Source organism: Hyla sarda, chromosome 1, assembly GCF_029499605.1.
Source record: "Hyla sarda isolate aHylSar1 chromosome 1, aHylSar1.hap1, whole genome shotgun sequence".
In the NCBI taxonomy this organism is placed as follows: domain Eukaryota; kingdom Metazoa; phylum Chordata; class Amphibia; order Anura; family Hylidae; genus Hyla; species Hyla sarda.
In genome coordinates this window covers 50,859,149-50,877,490 of record NC_079189.1, presented here as the reverse complement: position 1 = coordinate 50,877,490, position 18,342 = coordinate 50,859,149, and the positions used below count along the sequence as shown (strand labels likewise).

At 39.6% G+C, this 18,342-nt stretch overlaps 1 protein-coding gene and 1 long non-coding RNA gene across 3 annotated transcripts in view; one reads left to right on the top strand and one right to left on the bottom strand.

Moving 5' to 3' along the window:
- Nucleotides 1-1,390: 1,390 nt before the first annotated feature.
- DOK7 (docking protein 7) overlaps nt 1,391-18,342 on the bottom strand; it is a 146,562-nt gene continuing 129,610 nt past the window's right edge. The window contains exons 9-10 of one of the 2 annotated variants that reach the window (XR_008888431.1): nt 4,631-5,819; nt 1,391-1,567 (exon numbers count right to left, since the gene is read on the bottom strand). Coding sequence is in view for 1 of the 2 variants with exons in the window: in XM_056555026.1 (XP_056411001.1) it covers nt 5,683-5,819 (137 nt within the window). In the remaining variant the exon portion in view is untranslated. The remainder of the gene's footprint in view (nt 1,568-4,630; nt 5,820-18,342) is intronic. The other variant, XM_056555026.1, reaches the window with a different exon arrangement.
- The window catches only part of LOC130352988 (uncharacterized), an 88,133-nt gene continuing 74,410 nt past the window's right edge, over nt 4,620-18,342 (top strand). Inside the window, exon 1 of the long non-coding RNA XR_008888432.1 lies at nt 4,620-4,744. This is a non-coding gene — a long non-coding RNA (uncharacterized LOC130352988). The remainder of the gene's footprint in view (nt 4,745-18,342) is intronic.

Below are 18,342 nucleotides of genomic sequence, written 5' to 3'. Positions count from 1 at the left end.
CAGTCGCTGCTTTAAAACTGAGGGCCAGCAATACTTAAGTTCAGAACTGACAGGGACAGTTTGTGTGCCGGCCACCCAGCCACCAGCTAAAAATAACATTGCAATGGAACCGCTCCATGTACCTCCTGCTGTTCCAAACTACAACCCCCAGCATGCCTTTGGCTCTTTGGGCATGCTAGGAGTTGTAGTTTTGCAGCACCTGGAGGTCCACTTACATATAAGTTGATGTAAGAGCCCAAGTAATACTTGAGTATGAATGTGTGTGTGTGTGTGTGTGTGTGTGTCTGTCTGTGTGTTGGGGGGCCTATGCTACCTAAAGTGGGGAAACTATTCTACCTAATGTGGGGAAACTGCTACCTAATGTGGGGAAACTATGCTACCTAATGTGGGGAAACTATGTTATCTAACGTGGGGGAACTGCTGCCTACCTAATACTGCAGATTAATGTGAGTTGCACTGCAATTTTATTGCATAGTCCTTTTTATTTTTTATTTTTTTTTGGGGGGGGGGGCTTCAATTGCAGAAATCACCCACCAGAAAAAGGATCTTGGTGATGGGAATGAGCTACTAAGGCTAAGTTTACATTGTTTTTTCTTTGTGTCAAAAATTGGGTCAAAGCATAACAGATTCCGCCAGGTCACCACCGGGTCTTAAAGGGGTACTCTGCCCCTAGTCATCCTATCCCTACCCAAAGGATAGGGGATAAGATGTCTGAATGCTGGGGATCCCCGTGATCTCCCTGCTGCACCCGGCGTTCCTTTAGAGCATTGGCTAAAGGGCCAGAGGCTTGTGACATCACAGTCACACCCGCTCATGACATCACGGCCACGGCCCCTCAATGCAAGGGGCGTGGCTTTGACATCACAAGACTCCGCCCCAGCATTACCAGTCATCTGTCACTGAGCGAAGTTCGCTCTGTGCATCGGATGTCTGGTTTTCCGCAGCCGAGATCGCGGGGTCCCCCAGCGGCAGGACCCCTGCGATCAGACATCTTATCCCCTATCCTTTGATAGGGGATAATATGTCTAGGGGCAGAGTAACCCTTTAACAGATCCCATTGTCTTGAACAGTGTCCGTCAGAGATCTAGTAATTTACCAGAGTTTAGTGGCAAAAAAATATTTACCCTGCACTATTTTCTTCTCCACTAAAATTGACGGCACTGCTGAGGGAGTTCCATGTAGCAGAGCCCGGCAATGCAAACTTAGCCTTACCGAGTGTGGCACACTACCAGCACTAAGCAAACTAGGTGGACATTATGGGGGGGAATAAAAAGAGCACCAGGGGGCGCCATGACACTTATGATTAAATTACCAATCTATATAATTCTCACTATGAACCACTGATATCATTATAGCTACAAAAGATCAGCAAACATCATAATTTTGTCAGTAAAGTTTTATTGGACGTTATCAGTAATAATGAATGATGGAAATCAATGCCAATATGATATTCTTGTTAATATACAATAGTCCACATCTGATGTTCAAAACAAGACATATTGTAAGAGAAGTACGCTCATCTCCTGCCATCCGATGTTTTCCGGGTTTCTACAAGCACCTGATTCGACTGTTTTACAAAATGATTACATTTGTTACTTTTTAGCTACAAAAGTTGTTCTACGTTTTTGCATGTAAATGACCGTAAATCAAATATATCACTTTGTAAATGTGCAAATTACAATAGAAAACAAAAATAAAATGCAAAAAAGTACCTTAAATATTACACACATTTCATACATATCCCATTTTGGGATTTTATTTATGCAAAAAAAAAAATGACTTCTACTTTTTAGAGTTTTTATATGTAGTAATATTACATTCCGTTTATCACAATAAAATAATATGTGAGTTATATTTACATACATGCAAGACTGTAACACAGTAGAAAACCTCCATTCTCCTGTGTTCAACAATACAAAGTCATGTATAGTGAAAAACAAGTGATAAAAATGTACCAAATACCAATACTGTACATAAATGCCCCAGAAAATATGACATTAAAGGAAAACTCCAGTCATATGTGATATTGGTGCCACACCTGTATGCCCCCCCATTGTGATCGTGATTGAAAACTAGAATAAACATTTATAAATACAATATAAGTGATTTATTTGTTAAACATAGACATAACTTGAATTCTGAGGGTCCCAATGCAATATTTGTTGCAGGACTCCAATGTCCCATGTGTCATTTATAATAAAGATGTTATCCTACGTGGCAGAGAGGCAGAGCTAACCCTTTGGTAATAGGAAAATATCACGTGTACAACAAGGTGTATAAGTGCATATCATTGCCCAATACACATACCCTATGCGGCAGCACAATGGGTGGCTGTAGGTCCCATTAAAGAGCTGGAATCCATGTTTCTAGAGAACAATGCTTGATGGAGCTCCTCTTTGGCTCCTCTTGCAACTACATATAATGTCCTGACACTGGTCGACTGTAGGATCCTAAGACTTAGAGGAGCTGGGAATAAGGAAAGGTGACTAAATAGATGGGTGCACGGGTCAGATCTGGTATCTAAATTATGGGGTCTAGGCTTTGAATTATGGGTGCTGGTCTGGTGTATGAACTATATGAGTCTGCTCTGAAGTATGCATTATTGGGTATGGTCTGGGATATGAATTGTGGGGTCTAGGCTTCGAAAATGAGGTCTGATTTATAGGCTTTGAATTGTAGGTTATGCTCAGGGGTCTGAATTATTGGATATGGTCTGGGGTCTGAATAATGGGGTCCAGGGGTTAAATTTTGGAATCTGGTCTAAGATGTGAATTATGTGGTCTGCCCTGCAGTCTGAATTATGGTGTATGATCTAGAGTCTGATTTATGGGGTCTAGGCCAATTTATAAAATCCAGCGGGTTAATTATGCAATCAAGTCTGGGATATGAATTATGGGGTCTGCTTTGGATCTAAATTATGGGTTCTGGGGTTTGAATTATGGGTTTTAGTGTGGGGTATAAATCACGGGGTCTCCTCTGGGGTCTGAATTATGGGATATGGTCTGGGGTCTGAATAAAGGGGGTTTAGGCTTTTGCATTATGGGGTCTGCATTATGGTCTTTGGATCTGAATTATGGTCTCTGGGGTTTGAATTATTGGTTTTGGTCTGCAGTATGAATTATGCGGTCTGGGGTTTTAAATTATGGGGTCTGTTCTAGGTTCTAAATTATAGGGTCTGGTGGCTGTATCATGGGGTCTGATCTGGCATCTGAATTATGTGGTCTGGGCTTTGATTTTGGGGATTGGTTTGGGTTAGGAATTATGAGGACTGGTCTGGGGTCTGAATTAGGAGGTGTGAATTAGGGTCTGGGCTTTGAGTTATGTCTACTGGTCTAGGGTATAAATTATGGGGTCTGGTCTGGGTCTGAATTATAGGGGCTGAATAAGGGTCAGGACTTTGATTTATGTGAACAGATCTAGGGTATGAATTATGGGGTCTAGTCTAAATGGTTGGAACTGGAAAAAAAAATGCCCTAAATAACAGGGTCAGATTAAGGCTGCCTGGAAGATGGAGCACTTCAGTATGATGGGGCCGCCAAACAATCCCCCCAAGACAGTCTCCTCCCCTCCCACTGAGACTTGTTGCCGACTAGCAGGGGTGGACTGACAACTCATGGGGCCCCCATATATATGCCCTGCCCAAATACAATAAATACATTTTTCAATTCATAAAGAAAATGTAGCAAAATAACACAATTTTGCTAAGTTTTTGGGGGTGTGGGTTCGTTTCTACGCAATATATTTTACGGATAACCCTTATTTTTCTGTATACAGGGCTATATGAGGAACAATTTTTTATCCCATGATCTGTAGTTTTTATCGGTATCATTTTTATTTAGATGGGAATTTTTGATCGCATTTTATTAAAAAAAAAAATTTGGTATATGATGTGACCAAAAAGCAGCAATTCTAGACTTTGGTATTTTTTTTACATTTACGCCATTCACGGTCGTCTCCTAATCTCACCCCTGAGTGCTGACTTACATCAACCCCCAACAAGTAATGTAATGTATGTACACAGTGACCTCACCAGCAGAATAGTGAGTGCAACTCTGGAGTATAATACAGGATATAACTCAGGATCAGTACAGGATAAGTAATGTAATGTACACAGTGACCTCCCCAGCCTCCAGATGTTGCGAAACTACAACTCCCATCATGCCTAAACAGCCATTGACAGCCTTTGGCTGTCCAGGCATGCTGGGAGTTGTAGTTGTTCAACATTTGGAGGCACCCTGGTTAGGAAACACTGATGTACACAGTGACCCCACCAGCAGAATAATTAGTGCAGCTCTGGAGCTCACATGTATATACTGTATATTATTGTCTTCCAACCAGGGTGCCTCTAGCATGCTGGGAGTTGTAGTTTTGCAACAGCTGAAGGCACCCTGGTTAGGAAACACTGCTGTACACAGTGGGGGAGATTTATCAAAACCTGTGCAGCGGAAAACTTGCCCAGTTGCCCATAGCAACCAATCAGATCGCTTCTTTCATTTTTATGAAGGCCTGTGAAAAATGAAAGAAGCGATCTGATTGGTTGCTATGGGCAACTGGGCACGTTTTCCTCTGCACAGGTTTTGATAAATCTCCCCCAGTGACTTTACACCAACAGATTTCAGGAATAACTCACCACATACACTCTGCTCTCCTGGCTGCTCTGGGAAATTTAGCTCCGCTCCCAAGTCACATGATCGTGACATCACCACAGGTCCTCAAAGAAATCATCCCCTCCAGCATTCAGAAGGTACAAAGCAGGTCCTGATCGGCAGTCACTGCCATTATGTTCTGTGAGGAGAGCCCTGTTTTTAAGTGACTGCTGACCAGGATCTGTATGATGCAGAGGGAACGGGGCCCCCTTTCATTCCTGGGCTTGCGGGGCCCAGAGCATGAGCTCCAAAAGCTCCTATGATAATCTGGCCCTGCTAATGAACCAAACTCTGTCAAAGCAAAAGCGTTATTAGTTAATGTTCATATGTTGCACATGGTATGTGGGGGTCCTATTAGAGTTTCTGTATAGGGGCCCAGGAGCTTCAGGTTACACCTCACAGTATGGATTTAGTAGAACTCTATAGACATTGCACTACATCTATGAATATGAGGCCACAAGCTGCTATAATATAGAAACCATTCTGTGACTACCGAGAGCACAATGTCCAAACCAATTCCCAGTTTTGACTGGAATTTTCCTTTATTGAAAACAGCAAAACCGAAATCATTTGCGATTTGCTTAAAACATAGTCCTATGTTTAAGACAAAAACTGAGGAGGTATGTTGCAGAATCCTTTATGTATAAAATGATATGCACATAAAATTAAATAATAATAATACATGGTGAAAGGAACAAATAAATACCTAGATATCCTACACGTACAAAACTAATGTGAATATACAAGTATTTATAGATCATTTTTGTTTCATTCCATCTTAGGATTTAAAGGGCACTTACTATGACCGGACACTTTAGATTGTTATGTCTCCAAGAGGGAATATCAGTTTTGGAATGACCCCTGTGCCACCAAGCAACATATGATTCCGTTCTTTCAATAAGTCACACTGGGCCGACTATATGACTCAATAAGTTCCAGTAGTTCATTGAGCCCAGTGGACCTTAATGCGTCACTTTTAGAAAGGTTTACACTCAGACCTAGAGCCGCCGGCCCCTTTGCCACACACCTAAACCCCTCATTGCTGATTTCCTTTCCTCTTCTGCTCCAGCTCTTGTAAACGTTCTTCTCTGGACTGAGCGTGCTGGGACCCCACTTTGTGTGCCGTCTCTGTTGCCGCAATATCTATCTGAGCGTATTTGGTGGCGCCTCCTCCTGGAGAAAACAAAAATTGCAAACGTTTTGTCAGTCCATAGGTATTTCTATATTTTAATATGCAGATATGTTACAGCAACAAGGTTCTTATGGAAATGATGACATCTGTCTGGAGCTGTTAGGAATAAAGTTAAAGGATATGATGTCAAACTGAAAAAGTAGGTTCTCTTGGTCTTAAAGGAGTTGTCTGCAAATAGGAAAAAAGTTGCCTTTTCTTTTTAATGCAAACAGTACGCCTTTTATCTGTAAGCTGTGTCTATTATTACTTTAACCTGAAAGGAGTTGAGCTACAATACCAGAGGCAATCCTTCAAGGCTATGTTTACACTGCTGAATTTTCTCACTAAGTTTCCTCCTCCATGCAAAAACACTTTGCAACACAAGTAAATCAAAAGATGGAAACATTTGGCCCATCTAGTCTGCAAATATTCTGAATACTATCAATAGTGCCTGGCAGAAACATTGGTGTCGGTTCAATGTTTCTGCTGATTCCGCTAAGAAATGCATTGCCGTCTATGTAGCGGTCCTAGTGCCGCCGGAAAAAAAGCAAATGTGCGGAATGTCCGCCCCTATTTCCTTCCCGGACATTCCGCACATTTTAAGACTGGTGAACAAAACCTAAGGGATCCTTCAAAGAGTGGATTTCCTTTCAAATTCTCAGCATGTTTCCCGCTGTGAGTTTGAAAAGAGGGCGGGGTCTCCGCGGCCTGTCCGCAGCAGATTTTCAGCAGCAGATTTACGCTGTTGAAAATCCGCCGCAGACCCTATTAAAGGGGTACTCCGCTGCTCAGCGTTTGGAACAAACTGTTCCGAACGCTGGAGCCGAGACCTCGTGACGTCATAGCCCTGCCTCCACATGTCACGCCCCGCCCCCTCAATGCAAGCCCATAGACTTGCATTGAGGGGGCGGGGCATGATGTCATGAGGGGGCGGGGATATGACGTCACGAGCTCCCAGCTCCAGCGTTCGGAACAGTTTGTTCCAAACACTGAGCAGTGGAGTACCCCTTTTACTTCAGTGGGGTGTGTGGCGGATTTTCCGCAGCGGAGATTCCGCTGCTGAAAATTTGCCGCTGACAGCCAGTGAAGAGCCCGTCCCCTTTCAAACTCGTAGCGGGAAACACGCTGCAAGTTTGAAAGGAAATCTGCTTGTGTGCATGAGCCCTAAGGCTGATATCACACCAAAAGATATCGGGATTCCCTTGGCCAATTTTCCCCTTAAAGTTCAGAGACCTATTGATCTTGGCCTATTTTCCCCCAACAGTCTGATCTCGCAACATGCTTGGTATAAATAAAACCTGAATATTATTTATAATATTATAATATACATGTGTATATTCATACGGAGGGTGGGAGGGATAATGGTAATGCTCCATGCAAGAATTTTGGTCATGATGATTCATTTGAATCAACACCTAAGAACCGCCTAAAGTGGACCTCTCAGTAGGATTTTGGGATGTTAATTATGGGCATGGTTGTATAGGGCTTTTGACCCTGAATCTGTACATACTTTTTATTGGTTAATTATCCCTTCTAGCACCAAGATATCGTTGAGATTAAAAACATAAGATATGCAAATTAGGATTTGGAGTCCACAGGGGGGGGGTTCATCTTGGCTGCTAGAACCCAGTACGGTCTGCCCCTTCACCAGTAAGTGACTTCCCTTCAGTGGCTGTCAATAAGGAGGGGGTAGAGAACGTGACCAGTACACAGAGGGAAGTGACTGCATGTTTAGACCCCTACCAATCTCTCGATATTCTGCACTGTATTTTCCAAACAGAATTATGGAGCAGAATTCCGCTCACAAAATCCGGGGTGTGAATGGGCCCTTAGTTATACGACTTTAAAGAAGTATTCCCGTGAAAAACTATTTTTTTTTATATTAACTGGCTCCAGTAAGTTAAACAGATTCGTAAATTGCTTCTATTAAAAATTGTAATCCTTAAAGAACTTATCAGCTGCTGAAGTTGAGTTGTTGTTTTCTGTCTGACCACAGTGCTCTCTGCTGACACCTCTTTCTGTCTCAGTAACTGTCCAGAGCAGGATGTGTTAGCAGAGAACACTGTTGTCAGACAGAAAAGAACAACTAATTTTCAGCAGCTGATAAGCAGGGCTCAAGTCCTGCAGGAACGCATGGGGACGGAGTTCCTGTACTTTTTTTTTTCACAGCAGGAACACTGTTTCCATTAGCAGGAGTCCTGCAGGAACAGCTCTTGAGTGGAAATCTTAGGTGAGTTCCCACACTCTTTTCCAGGACTTGACCCCTGCTGATAAGTACTGGAAGGATTAAGATGTTTTAATAGAAATAATTTACAAATCTGTTTAACTTTCTGGAGTCAGTTGATATAAAAAAAAAAATAGTTTTTCATAAGAATACCCCTTTAAAATGCAGGGGTTTGCAGAAATACATTTTTAATATGTAGATTCCAGTTTAGATGATTTGCAAACAATTTCTACTGCTTTTATTGAAAAATCATTCACTGCTGACAAAAGTGAGCGAATTTGTAGAATTTGTGAAAGTGTAAAAATAGAAGCCATTTCTATCTGCCTGCGGGTTATGAAGCAAAAAAGAAAAGGGGAGAGGGGAGTAGGAGCTCCTAATTTTTATAAATCGAGGTATATTGGTTACACAGCATTTCTTTAGGGGAAAAACTTTAATAAATGCTTATTTTGCAGCAGAAAGTTACAAACCAGAATCAATAGCAATTTACAATCTTTACAATCTACTGCAGGGGGAAACTTTGTTATATGTTTTTTTTTTAGATAGTTTTATAGTTACAGAGCTAAAATAGTAAAGCTAAGGTTTTGTGTTTTAGTATAAGGGTACATTCCCACACGGCGTATTTGCTGCGTATTTGCTGCTGCGTATTTTATTTTCTCTGTTGAAGTCAATGGGTAGGAAAATACGCAGCACCAAATACGCAGCAAATACGCAGCAAAATACGCCGTGTGGGAACGTACCCTTAGACACTATTCTGCACAAATGTACTATACTGTTAGGGTGTATTCACACGTACAGTATCCTGCGTGTAGTTGAAGCTGCAGATTTTTAATGAAAGCTAATAGACTTAACACAGCTTCAGAATATGCCCAGGATACAATACGTGTGAATAGACCCTTAAAATCCGTGCTGTTCCTTGCTGCTACCATAGTGAGATCTTTATACAATTGAACTTGACTCCGACTCTAAAGCAGTGTTTTCCAGTCCCCAGTTGTTGCAAAACTACAACTCCCAGCACACCTGAACAGCCAAAGGCTGTCCAGGAATGCTGGAAGTTATGGTTTTAGCTAATAAAGAGTTAAACCCATCTATACATGTATGGCATATCCACCTCTGGGACATGCACCTATCTCAAAACAGCCAACTCCGCTATTCTTAGCTTTACAACTTATTCCAGAAACGACAAGCAGGCTACCTATGGGTCCAACACTTATTTTAAGATTCAGACCCTCCCCCAGCCTCCTTTGTTCCCGCTTAATATCTTTTCTGTCAATATGCTATAAATGTCCAGATCAGAATACCCCTTTATGGGTCCAGATTGGGATATTGGGCTTTAGGCCTTCTGCTCCACGGAAGGTATCTGTCCTCCCTGAGCTCACCTTAGGACATGAAGCATAACATATTCTACACATAAGGGTCTTGTTACGTCATGTAAGGCATTGGAGAATGAGCCCTAAGCTGACCCTAATCATCTTTCCCTGCCTACTTGCTCAACCGCTCTTACAACAGATGACCACTGGGCGGCAGTCCCTTTTCTTAAAGTGCAGGGGCGTCATGGTCAACACAATAAACGGATACTGTACAAGTCAGGGACACAAAGTCAAATAACCAGAATACAAAATACAATTGGAATGCAAAGTAGCATAAAACATATCAGGGAAACATAGAATCAGAGAAATAGCTACAGCCAACAGCCTAAGAACCAAAACAAGATAAATAGAAGATATGAAAATATGAACAAGAAGAACAAGCGATAAATATCCAGAGATGTAGGGGATGAACAAGGTTAGACTAAATATATAACTCTAGGATATACAAATACTAGAATAACAGGAACAGAAACAAAAAAAAAAAAAACACTGAAAACTGAACACGGACCAAGAACAAGATACACACTAGACACCTAAACTATTGGAGGGACATAAATACCAAATCCAAATAGGCTCCATACTAGAGGACACGCCACTGTTTGAACAGAAACTAGCCTTGGAGGAAAATCTAAATCCAAAACACATCAAAACACAAGTACAAGTACTAAACAGATACATTAAAGCAGATATGAACGTACCAACAGAGAATACATAACAAATTGCTAACAGGACAGACTAAACCCAATCAGGTACCCATAGTAACAGAATAACAGAAAATTTTACAAAGCTAAAAGCATTACAAGACAAAGTGCCATGGCAAACAGAAAGTACACGTGAATTCAGACACAGACAAGGTGAGATTAAAACTCAAATCAGCAGCACTGAATACTGTCCAGGCTGAGCAGAGATTAAATAACCCGTCCACTGAGCTCACTGGCTGGGATCATTAACCCTTGTCAGACCAGGGAGAATCAGCACATATTAGCAGGTGCAGACATCACAGATATCTTCCTCTACTTACTTTTAAAGGGGTTGTCCAGGATTAGAAAAAAGGGCCAGCTATTTTTCTAGAAACAGCACCACATCTATGAGATGCATCCAGTATTGAAGATTAGCTGCATTCAAGTGAATGTGCTAGCATGGCACTATTTCTAGAAAATTACATCTTTCTTCTAATCCAATTCCTATTTTAAAGAGGTACACAGGAGGAAAAATATGTTTTTAAATCAACTGGTGCCAGAAAGTTATATGGATCTGTAAATTACTTTTAGATTAAGAAATATTTTCGTATCCTTCCAGTACTTATCAGCTGCTGTTTGCTCTAGAGGAAGTTGTGTAGTTCTTTCCAGTCTGACCACAGTGCTCTCTGATGCCACCTCTGTTCTTGTCAGGAACTGTCATGAGCAGGAGCAAATACCCATACTAAACCTCTCCTGCTCTAAACGGTTCCTGACACGGAGAGATGTGGCAGGAGAGAGAACTATGGTGAGACTGGAAAGAACTACACAACTTCCTCTGGAGCATACAACAGCTGATAAGTACTGGAAGGATTAAGATTTTATGTAAAAGTCAGTTACAAATCTTTATAACTTTCTGGCACCAGATGATTTTAAAATATTTTCTTTCCATCTGGAGTAAACCCTTAATCATTAAGCATGTCGTCCGAATGCCAAAAAAATTCAATTCTTATTCACTTCCCGTTAATTCATCAACAGGATTACATTAAAGTTTTACATTAAAAAAGATTTTAAACTTCTGCATAAGCTCTTTACAATGAACTGATCTCGATAAAGCACTTATTCCCAATGTATAAGAAGAACTACATCTTAAGACAAGTTCTCAGCTTTTCCCAAATCTCTTGATTAAATTCTTTTACTCATAAGGACACTTGTGTCTTGTCATAACCAGCTCAGACTATGAATAATAATCATTAGAACTTGGAGGGAAATATGTGCGGCTCGGGAGACACGGGCTGGTTGGCCAAACGAAAAGACGTTCAATCTTTATTAATCTGAAGGCCATAATTATAATGATGAGAGAAGAAATAAACACTATTTCTCGTCCCGATGCTGAGCGTTATGATTCATTATGTTGGTTCATAACATGTCATTAGTCTCTGAAAGATAAATACCGCTTTGCAAATTCACGGATAGACTGGGAACGAAAGGTGAGCGATATCGTGCCCCCCGATGACTAATTTCTAAAATCTGTCTCTATCAGGTCGGTGGATGGCGCGAAAGAAATGATGGATCATCATGTTGTTTATGCCGTTTATGCAACGCCAACTTTCTGGTATATAAGTTAATATCTTTTACCCAGTTAAAGGTATCATATCTGGGTGTTGGCATAAACGGGAGCCCTGGATTTATCAATCCACATTGAAATGGATAATAAAATACAGACACATTTTTTCCTTAAACCTACTTCTAACGTATTATTACACTGGCAAAGCTGGCACCCAAATGCTCTCAAAAAGAGCATCCCTGTAGGACAATTCTTGAGAGCGAAAATAAATTGCATCCGAAGAAGGGAAATTCAAAGAGCAATGTAAAGAAGGTTCACAGTCCGTGGTTATCCGAAGGTTCATGTAAACAAGGCCTACAACAGAGCCATGAGATGTGATAGAAGGGCTCTTCTATCCTCCAATGGACAATCACCCCCGCAGAAATATATCAGATGTATCGGCACATTCGATGGTTATGGCACAAGACTGACCAACATTATGCAAATCTTCTGGCTGATCCTCCAAGCTGATAATGACCTCTGAGAAGTTGTGGGCAATAGACCAATGTTAACATTTAGGCGAGAACCTAATTTGAAGGACCTTTTTTACTCATACAATGAGAGCAATCTAATGGTTGAGAAAAGTGTGGGCTCCTTTCCTTGTGGTCATTGTGATTTTTGCAAGTTTACACAAAAAATAAGAGAATTTAGGAATCCAGTGGATGGTCGGGTATACCACATTAGACAGTTCATTAACTGTTCTATGAGGAATGTTGTTTTTGTGGCTCAATGCAGTTGCCCGAAGTTGTATTTTGGAAAAACTAGCCAAGAATTCAAGAGACTTATATCCAAACCTTTGAGTACCATTCGCACAAACAGTGATACGCCTCCTGCCAGACATATGAGGACAATATATAAGGACCGTATTTTTTACCTTAAGTTCTGGTGGATATGCCAAAACACCTTAGGCCAACATAGAGGTAATGGCCCTCATTTACTATTCTAAACCCGACCTCTTTTGTCGGTTTTTTTTTCTCGCATCTTTGTCTGCGCCATGTCGCAGACATCGTGCGCCAGTCTGCGACACAATGCAACATTTTTTCCCGACGGACCCGATGTGGATTCTCCCAAACCCGAAAAAGGGGCGTTACCCGACATTTCTGAGCTTTCCCACGTATTTATAAAGGTTTCCAACCCGAATTTGTTGTATTGTTGTGGATTTTTTCCCGACAGCTCAGAGGAGTTGGAAACCAAAACTAACAAAACCCACATGCGACAAACAGGATGCGACATAATAATAAATACCAGGGGAAAAAAGCAGTCGGGTAAGAAAGCAAGATAGACTTACAACCCGATTTTCTTAGTAAATGAGGGCCAATATGGAAAAGCTATTACTACAAGAGTCTAGATGGATTTTTAGATTGGGAAGTAGAAGTCCCTTTGGACTTAATGAGGATTTTTATTTTTATTCCTTTTTGTAACTGTACCTTACAACCAAATAAGAATATCTTTTTATATATCTATCTATCTATATATATATATATATATATATATATATATATATATATATATGTATGTGTGTGTGTAAAGATAATTTTTATATGTGAGGGAGCCATATTTGGTAGGGCCCTACAATCATATTACGCAGTGTAATTAGACCATTCATTGAGTTGAAGACTATTGACATGTAATTTGAAGGGACCGCCCCAGCGGGTTATTTCTATCGTTTGAAATAATATATATTGAAGTAGAGTAGTCACCAAGTGGAATCCACTGTTAATGTAATAATGTATGGGGCAAATATAGCAGTAATTCACCATCTATTGTGACATGTGAAAGTATAAGATTGCTTTTATATATATAATGTGGTTATCTGAATGAAACAATTAGTTTTCCTGCTTGTTTCACATTTCATATATACACAAATAAAACCATGCGATAATCATAAAAATTTGGTTTATTGCAGCAAAATATGGGATTAGTCAAGTGAAAAATTGCATCTTGACAGAAAGACCTGACTTATTTTTAATATTTACATATATGAGAGGTATTAGAGATATCCATTTCTTTGAGTGACAAACATATAAAGAATATATAATGATGCTCTAAGAGTAAGCCATATGTCACCCTACATGTCAGCCCACATCTAAATCTTATAACCTGAATAATGGTACCCAATATTCACTAACAATATATATATATAAGAAGAACAAAAGGGTCCGGCACTAGAGTGGATGCAGGTAAAAACAGTTTGTTGCTTTATTGAAGATATCGCAGTACAAAGCTGAAAGTCTGACGCGTTTCGCAATAATGCTTAATCGTAGACTGCCAAACAATCACAAAATACAGCTAAAAATACAAAAGGTACAAGTCACATGACTGTCCTCGTCATCATTAGAATCGTGTACATATAAAACGAGGAATTGGATTCCATTCAATGATCACCAAATAATGTCCGTTCACATTAAGTTAATAAAATGCACTGCGTTAGTGTCTGTGACATTATAAAATATCAAAACCACAAAAGGGAATATTCTTTGTTACTTATGATTAATATTTATTATTATTACTATTATTCTACCTTTTATCTTCATTATTATGCAAAACCGCAGTGCAAATAATTACAATGTGAACCGGACATATGACTAAATACATGTTTTTATACAAATTGAACCACAATGGAGAAGATAGAATTAGTTATGCCTAAAGCTGCATACGGGAAAGACATATACATATTTCTACCCAATGAGCGCTCAGAATATATAGAGAACAGAGGGGGGAGACAAGTCTATCCGAAACTAAAAGTGGGATATGGTTAGTATGATTATGTTAATCTTTCAGAGGGGTTTTCTCTGGTAATATGTAGACAATATTAAAATTGAAAGTCTAAATTATGATTTCCTTTTATATATATATGGTTATTTATATTTGCATTATTGTTATTAATTATTGTTTGGGGTTCTATTGTTTTCTATCATTTATTTATTTATTTATTATTTATTTATTATTTATTCTTGTTGATTTTTTATATTTTCATTATTATTTTGGTTATTCATTATTTGTTAATATAACAAAGATAACATATTATTTTATATTTTATATATTATATATGTACACCCATACCGATTTTAAGGGCAGGTTAACAACATGCCAATCCTTTTATTTAATCCCTCTGGATACCTAGTTCCCAGAAGAAACATCCAGTAGGTTTCACGTTTGTACATTCTGCTCTTGAGGTCACCACCCCTCGGTCCAATGGATATTTTTTCTATCCCTGATAATCGGAGACTGTTCACCTCACCTCCATGTATTTCTCTAAAATGACGAGACAACATGGAGATACCCGGTAAATTACTCCTGATGTCTGATACATGTTTCCGAAATCTCATTTTTAATGTATTACCTGAACAACCGATATACTGTAGTTTATAAGATGTGCATGTTGCAACATACACAATGTTTTTTGTGTTACAGTTTATGTAACTTTGTATATTATATGTCTTTCCCGTAGTGCATGATGTCATTCGATCCGTAACATCCATATAGTCACACGTTAAACATCTATTGTGCCCACATTTCCAATTCCCTTTTGAGCTCAACCAATTCTGCGCTGCCCACTTGTTGTCTTGTTTTTGCTCGAAAAGAGACTTGGAGATATTTTGGATCCTATGGAGGGACCCCTCCTAGATACTATAGCAATGCCCTCTGCCACAATACTTCTTAGAGCTGGATCTGTCTCAAGAACTGGAATATACCTGTTTATAATACTTATAATATAAGAAGACCCGAAGAGTCGGACGCAGACACAAACGGAGGAAGGTATCCACTGCGCTCACTGCTGACCCCACGCTAAACCCTGTCATGAACCTGTCCGCCTGCATTCTAACCCAAGCCGAGATAGATGTCCTCAGCAAAGGTTTGAACTTTGTACCCTCTTGCCAGTTTGACCTTTTTAATACATTGTTAGATGTTAACAAGCTAGCGAGAGGGCTTACTTTAAAGAGACATTTCTCTAACTTGGAAGAATCACAGGACAGAGGGTTTGATGCATATGATGGGGGGGAAGCCAACTGTAATACAGGGGTGGAGGAGGGAGCAGGTATTGATCATATTATTGGACATTGTAAGAATAGTCTATGTACCAGTTTCCAGAACCAAATGACTATGTTAGATTTAACTAGTTTGCAGATGGAAAATGTTGATGGTGGGGACCAATTGGATAAACCGTACCTCTCTGCCAACCCTGGGTTCTATCCTGTGGCCTCCCGATCGGAGGCCCTGGATAGATTCCAGGAGTTGGTAGAGAGAGACTTGGTTAAGTTTAAACAAGAATCTTGTACTGTCAATATGCATGATAATCTAAATAAAAATGAACGTAAAGCATTGAAGGATTTAATTGATAATAATTCCATTGTTATTCGCAACGCAGATAAGGGCGGAAATATTACAGTGCTGGATGCCGGCCTATATAAAACACTTAACATGGAAATATTGCCAGATACACAGACATATAAAAAATTGAGTGGGGACCCCACCAAAATATTTCAATTGAAACTTAAAAAGATACTGGAGGAAGGGGTAGCACTGGGTGTTCTGGATGCTAAATTGGAAGAATATCTTTTTGTGACCCATCCTATCATCCCCGTGTTCCACTCACTCCCCAAGGTACATAAAGGGGTTTTTCCACCACTACCTGCAGCCACTTACTAAAATAACACCCACCTATATTGAAGATTCGAAACATGCTATTAACATCTTAGAAAACATCACCTGGAACAGCTGGTTGTCATGGGCAACTTGTGACGTCATAGGACTATACTCGTCCATCCCATGGTCTAAAGGCTTAGAAGCCTTGTCAATTTATATGGAAAGGTACAGCACGTACTCCCCTGGTCTGAGGGAATTCATCGCCATCGCAGCAGAATTTTTGCTTAAGCACAATTATTTCATGTTCGATGGTGGTTACTTCCTTCAGACCAGGGGAGCTTCAATGGGGGCCAAGTACTCCCCATCTTTCGCGAACATTTTTATGTTCCATTGAGAATCACAATTTATATTTAATGTTGAGAATCCATTTTTGAGTAGTATACATTGGATAGGGCGCTTTATAGACAATATCCTATTGATTTGAAAAAGCACAGAGGAGGACTTCTGGGAATTTGTACAGTATATTGGGTCCAATGATTTCAACTTAGGGTTTACATCATTGTACAATAAAAATAATATCAACTTTTTGGACCTCACTTTGGTGGGCAGGGAGAACATCATTGAAGTCCTTCCTTACAGGAAAGAGACGGCCACTAACTCTATTCTACGAGCATCCTCCTGCCACCCAAAACATGTCCTGAACAATATCCCGTTTGGAGAACTTTGCAGGACAAGACGCAACTGTTCCAGAGATGATGTTTGCTGTAAAGCAGCAGTGGACCTGTGTGACAGGTTGAAGGATAGAGGTTATAATGACAAAATCTTGAACCAGTCACACAGGAAAATCAATGAAATTGACCGAAAAGATTTGGTGGCATACTCCAGGAGGCGACAAGTGCAGGGAGAATCCCATAATGCAGGAGGCAAAACTAGTAGATTTAAAACTAAGAGACCATATTTTGTAACACCATACAGTGTCCAATTTAACAAAATGAAGAGTATTATAAACAGGTATATTCCAGTTCTTGAGATAGATCCAGCTCTAAGAAGTATTGTGGCAGAGGGCATTGCTATAGTATCTAGGAGGGGTCCCTCCATAGGATCCAAAATATCTCCAAGTCTCTTTTCGAGCAAAAACAAGACAACAAGTGGGCAGAATTGGTTGAGCTCAAAAGGGAATTGGAAATGTGGGCACAATAGATGTTTAACGTGTGACTATATGGATGTTACGGATTGAGTGACATCATGCACTATGGGAAAGACATATAATATAAAAAGTTACATAAACTGTAACACAAAAAACATTGTGTATGTTGCAACATGCACATCTTGTAAACTACAGTATATCAGTTGTTCGGGTAATACATTAAAAATGAGATTTCGGAAACATGTATCAGACATCAGTAGTAATTTACCGGGTATCTCCATGTTGTCTCGTCATTTTAGAGAAATACATGGAGGTGAGGTGAACAGTCTCCGATTATCAGGGATAGAAAAAATATCCCTTGGACCGAGGGGTGGTGACCTCAAGAGCAGAATGTACAAACGTGAAACCTACTGGATGTTCCTTCTGGGAACTAGGTATCCAGAGGGATTAAATAAAAGGATTGATATGTTGTTAACCTGCCCTTAAAATCAGTATGGGTGTACATATATAATATATAAAATAATATGTTATCTTTGTTATATTAACAAAGAATGAATAACCAAAATAATAATGAAAATATAAAAAATCAACAAGGATAAATAATAAATAATCAATAAATAAATGATAGAAAACAATAGAACCCCAAACAATAATGAATAACAATAATGCAAATATAAATAACCATATATATAAATGGAAATCATAATTTAGACTTTCAATTTTAATATTGTCTACATATTACCAGAGAAAACCCCTCTGAAAGATTAACATAATCATACTAACCATATCCCACTTTTAGTTTCGGATAGACTTGTCTCCCCCCTCTGTTCTCTATATATTCTGAGTGCTCATTGGGTAGAAATATGTATATGTCTTTCCCGTATGCAGCTTTAGGCATAACTAATTCTATCTTCTCC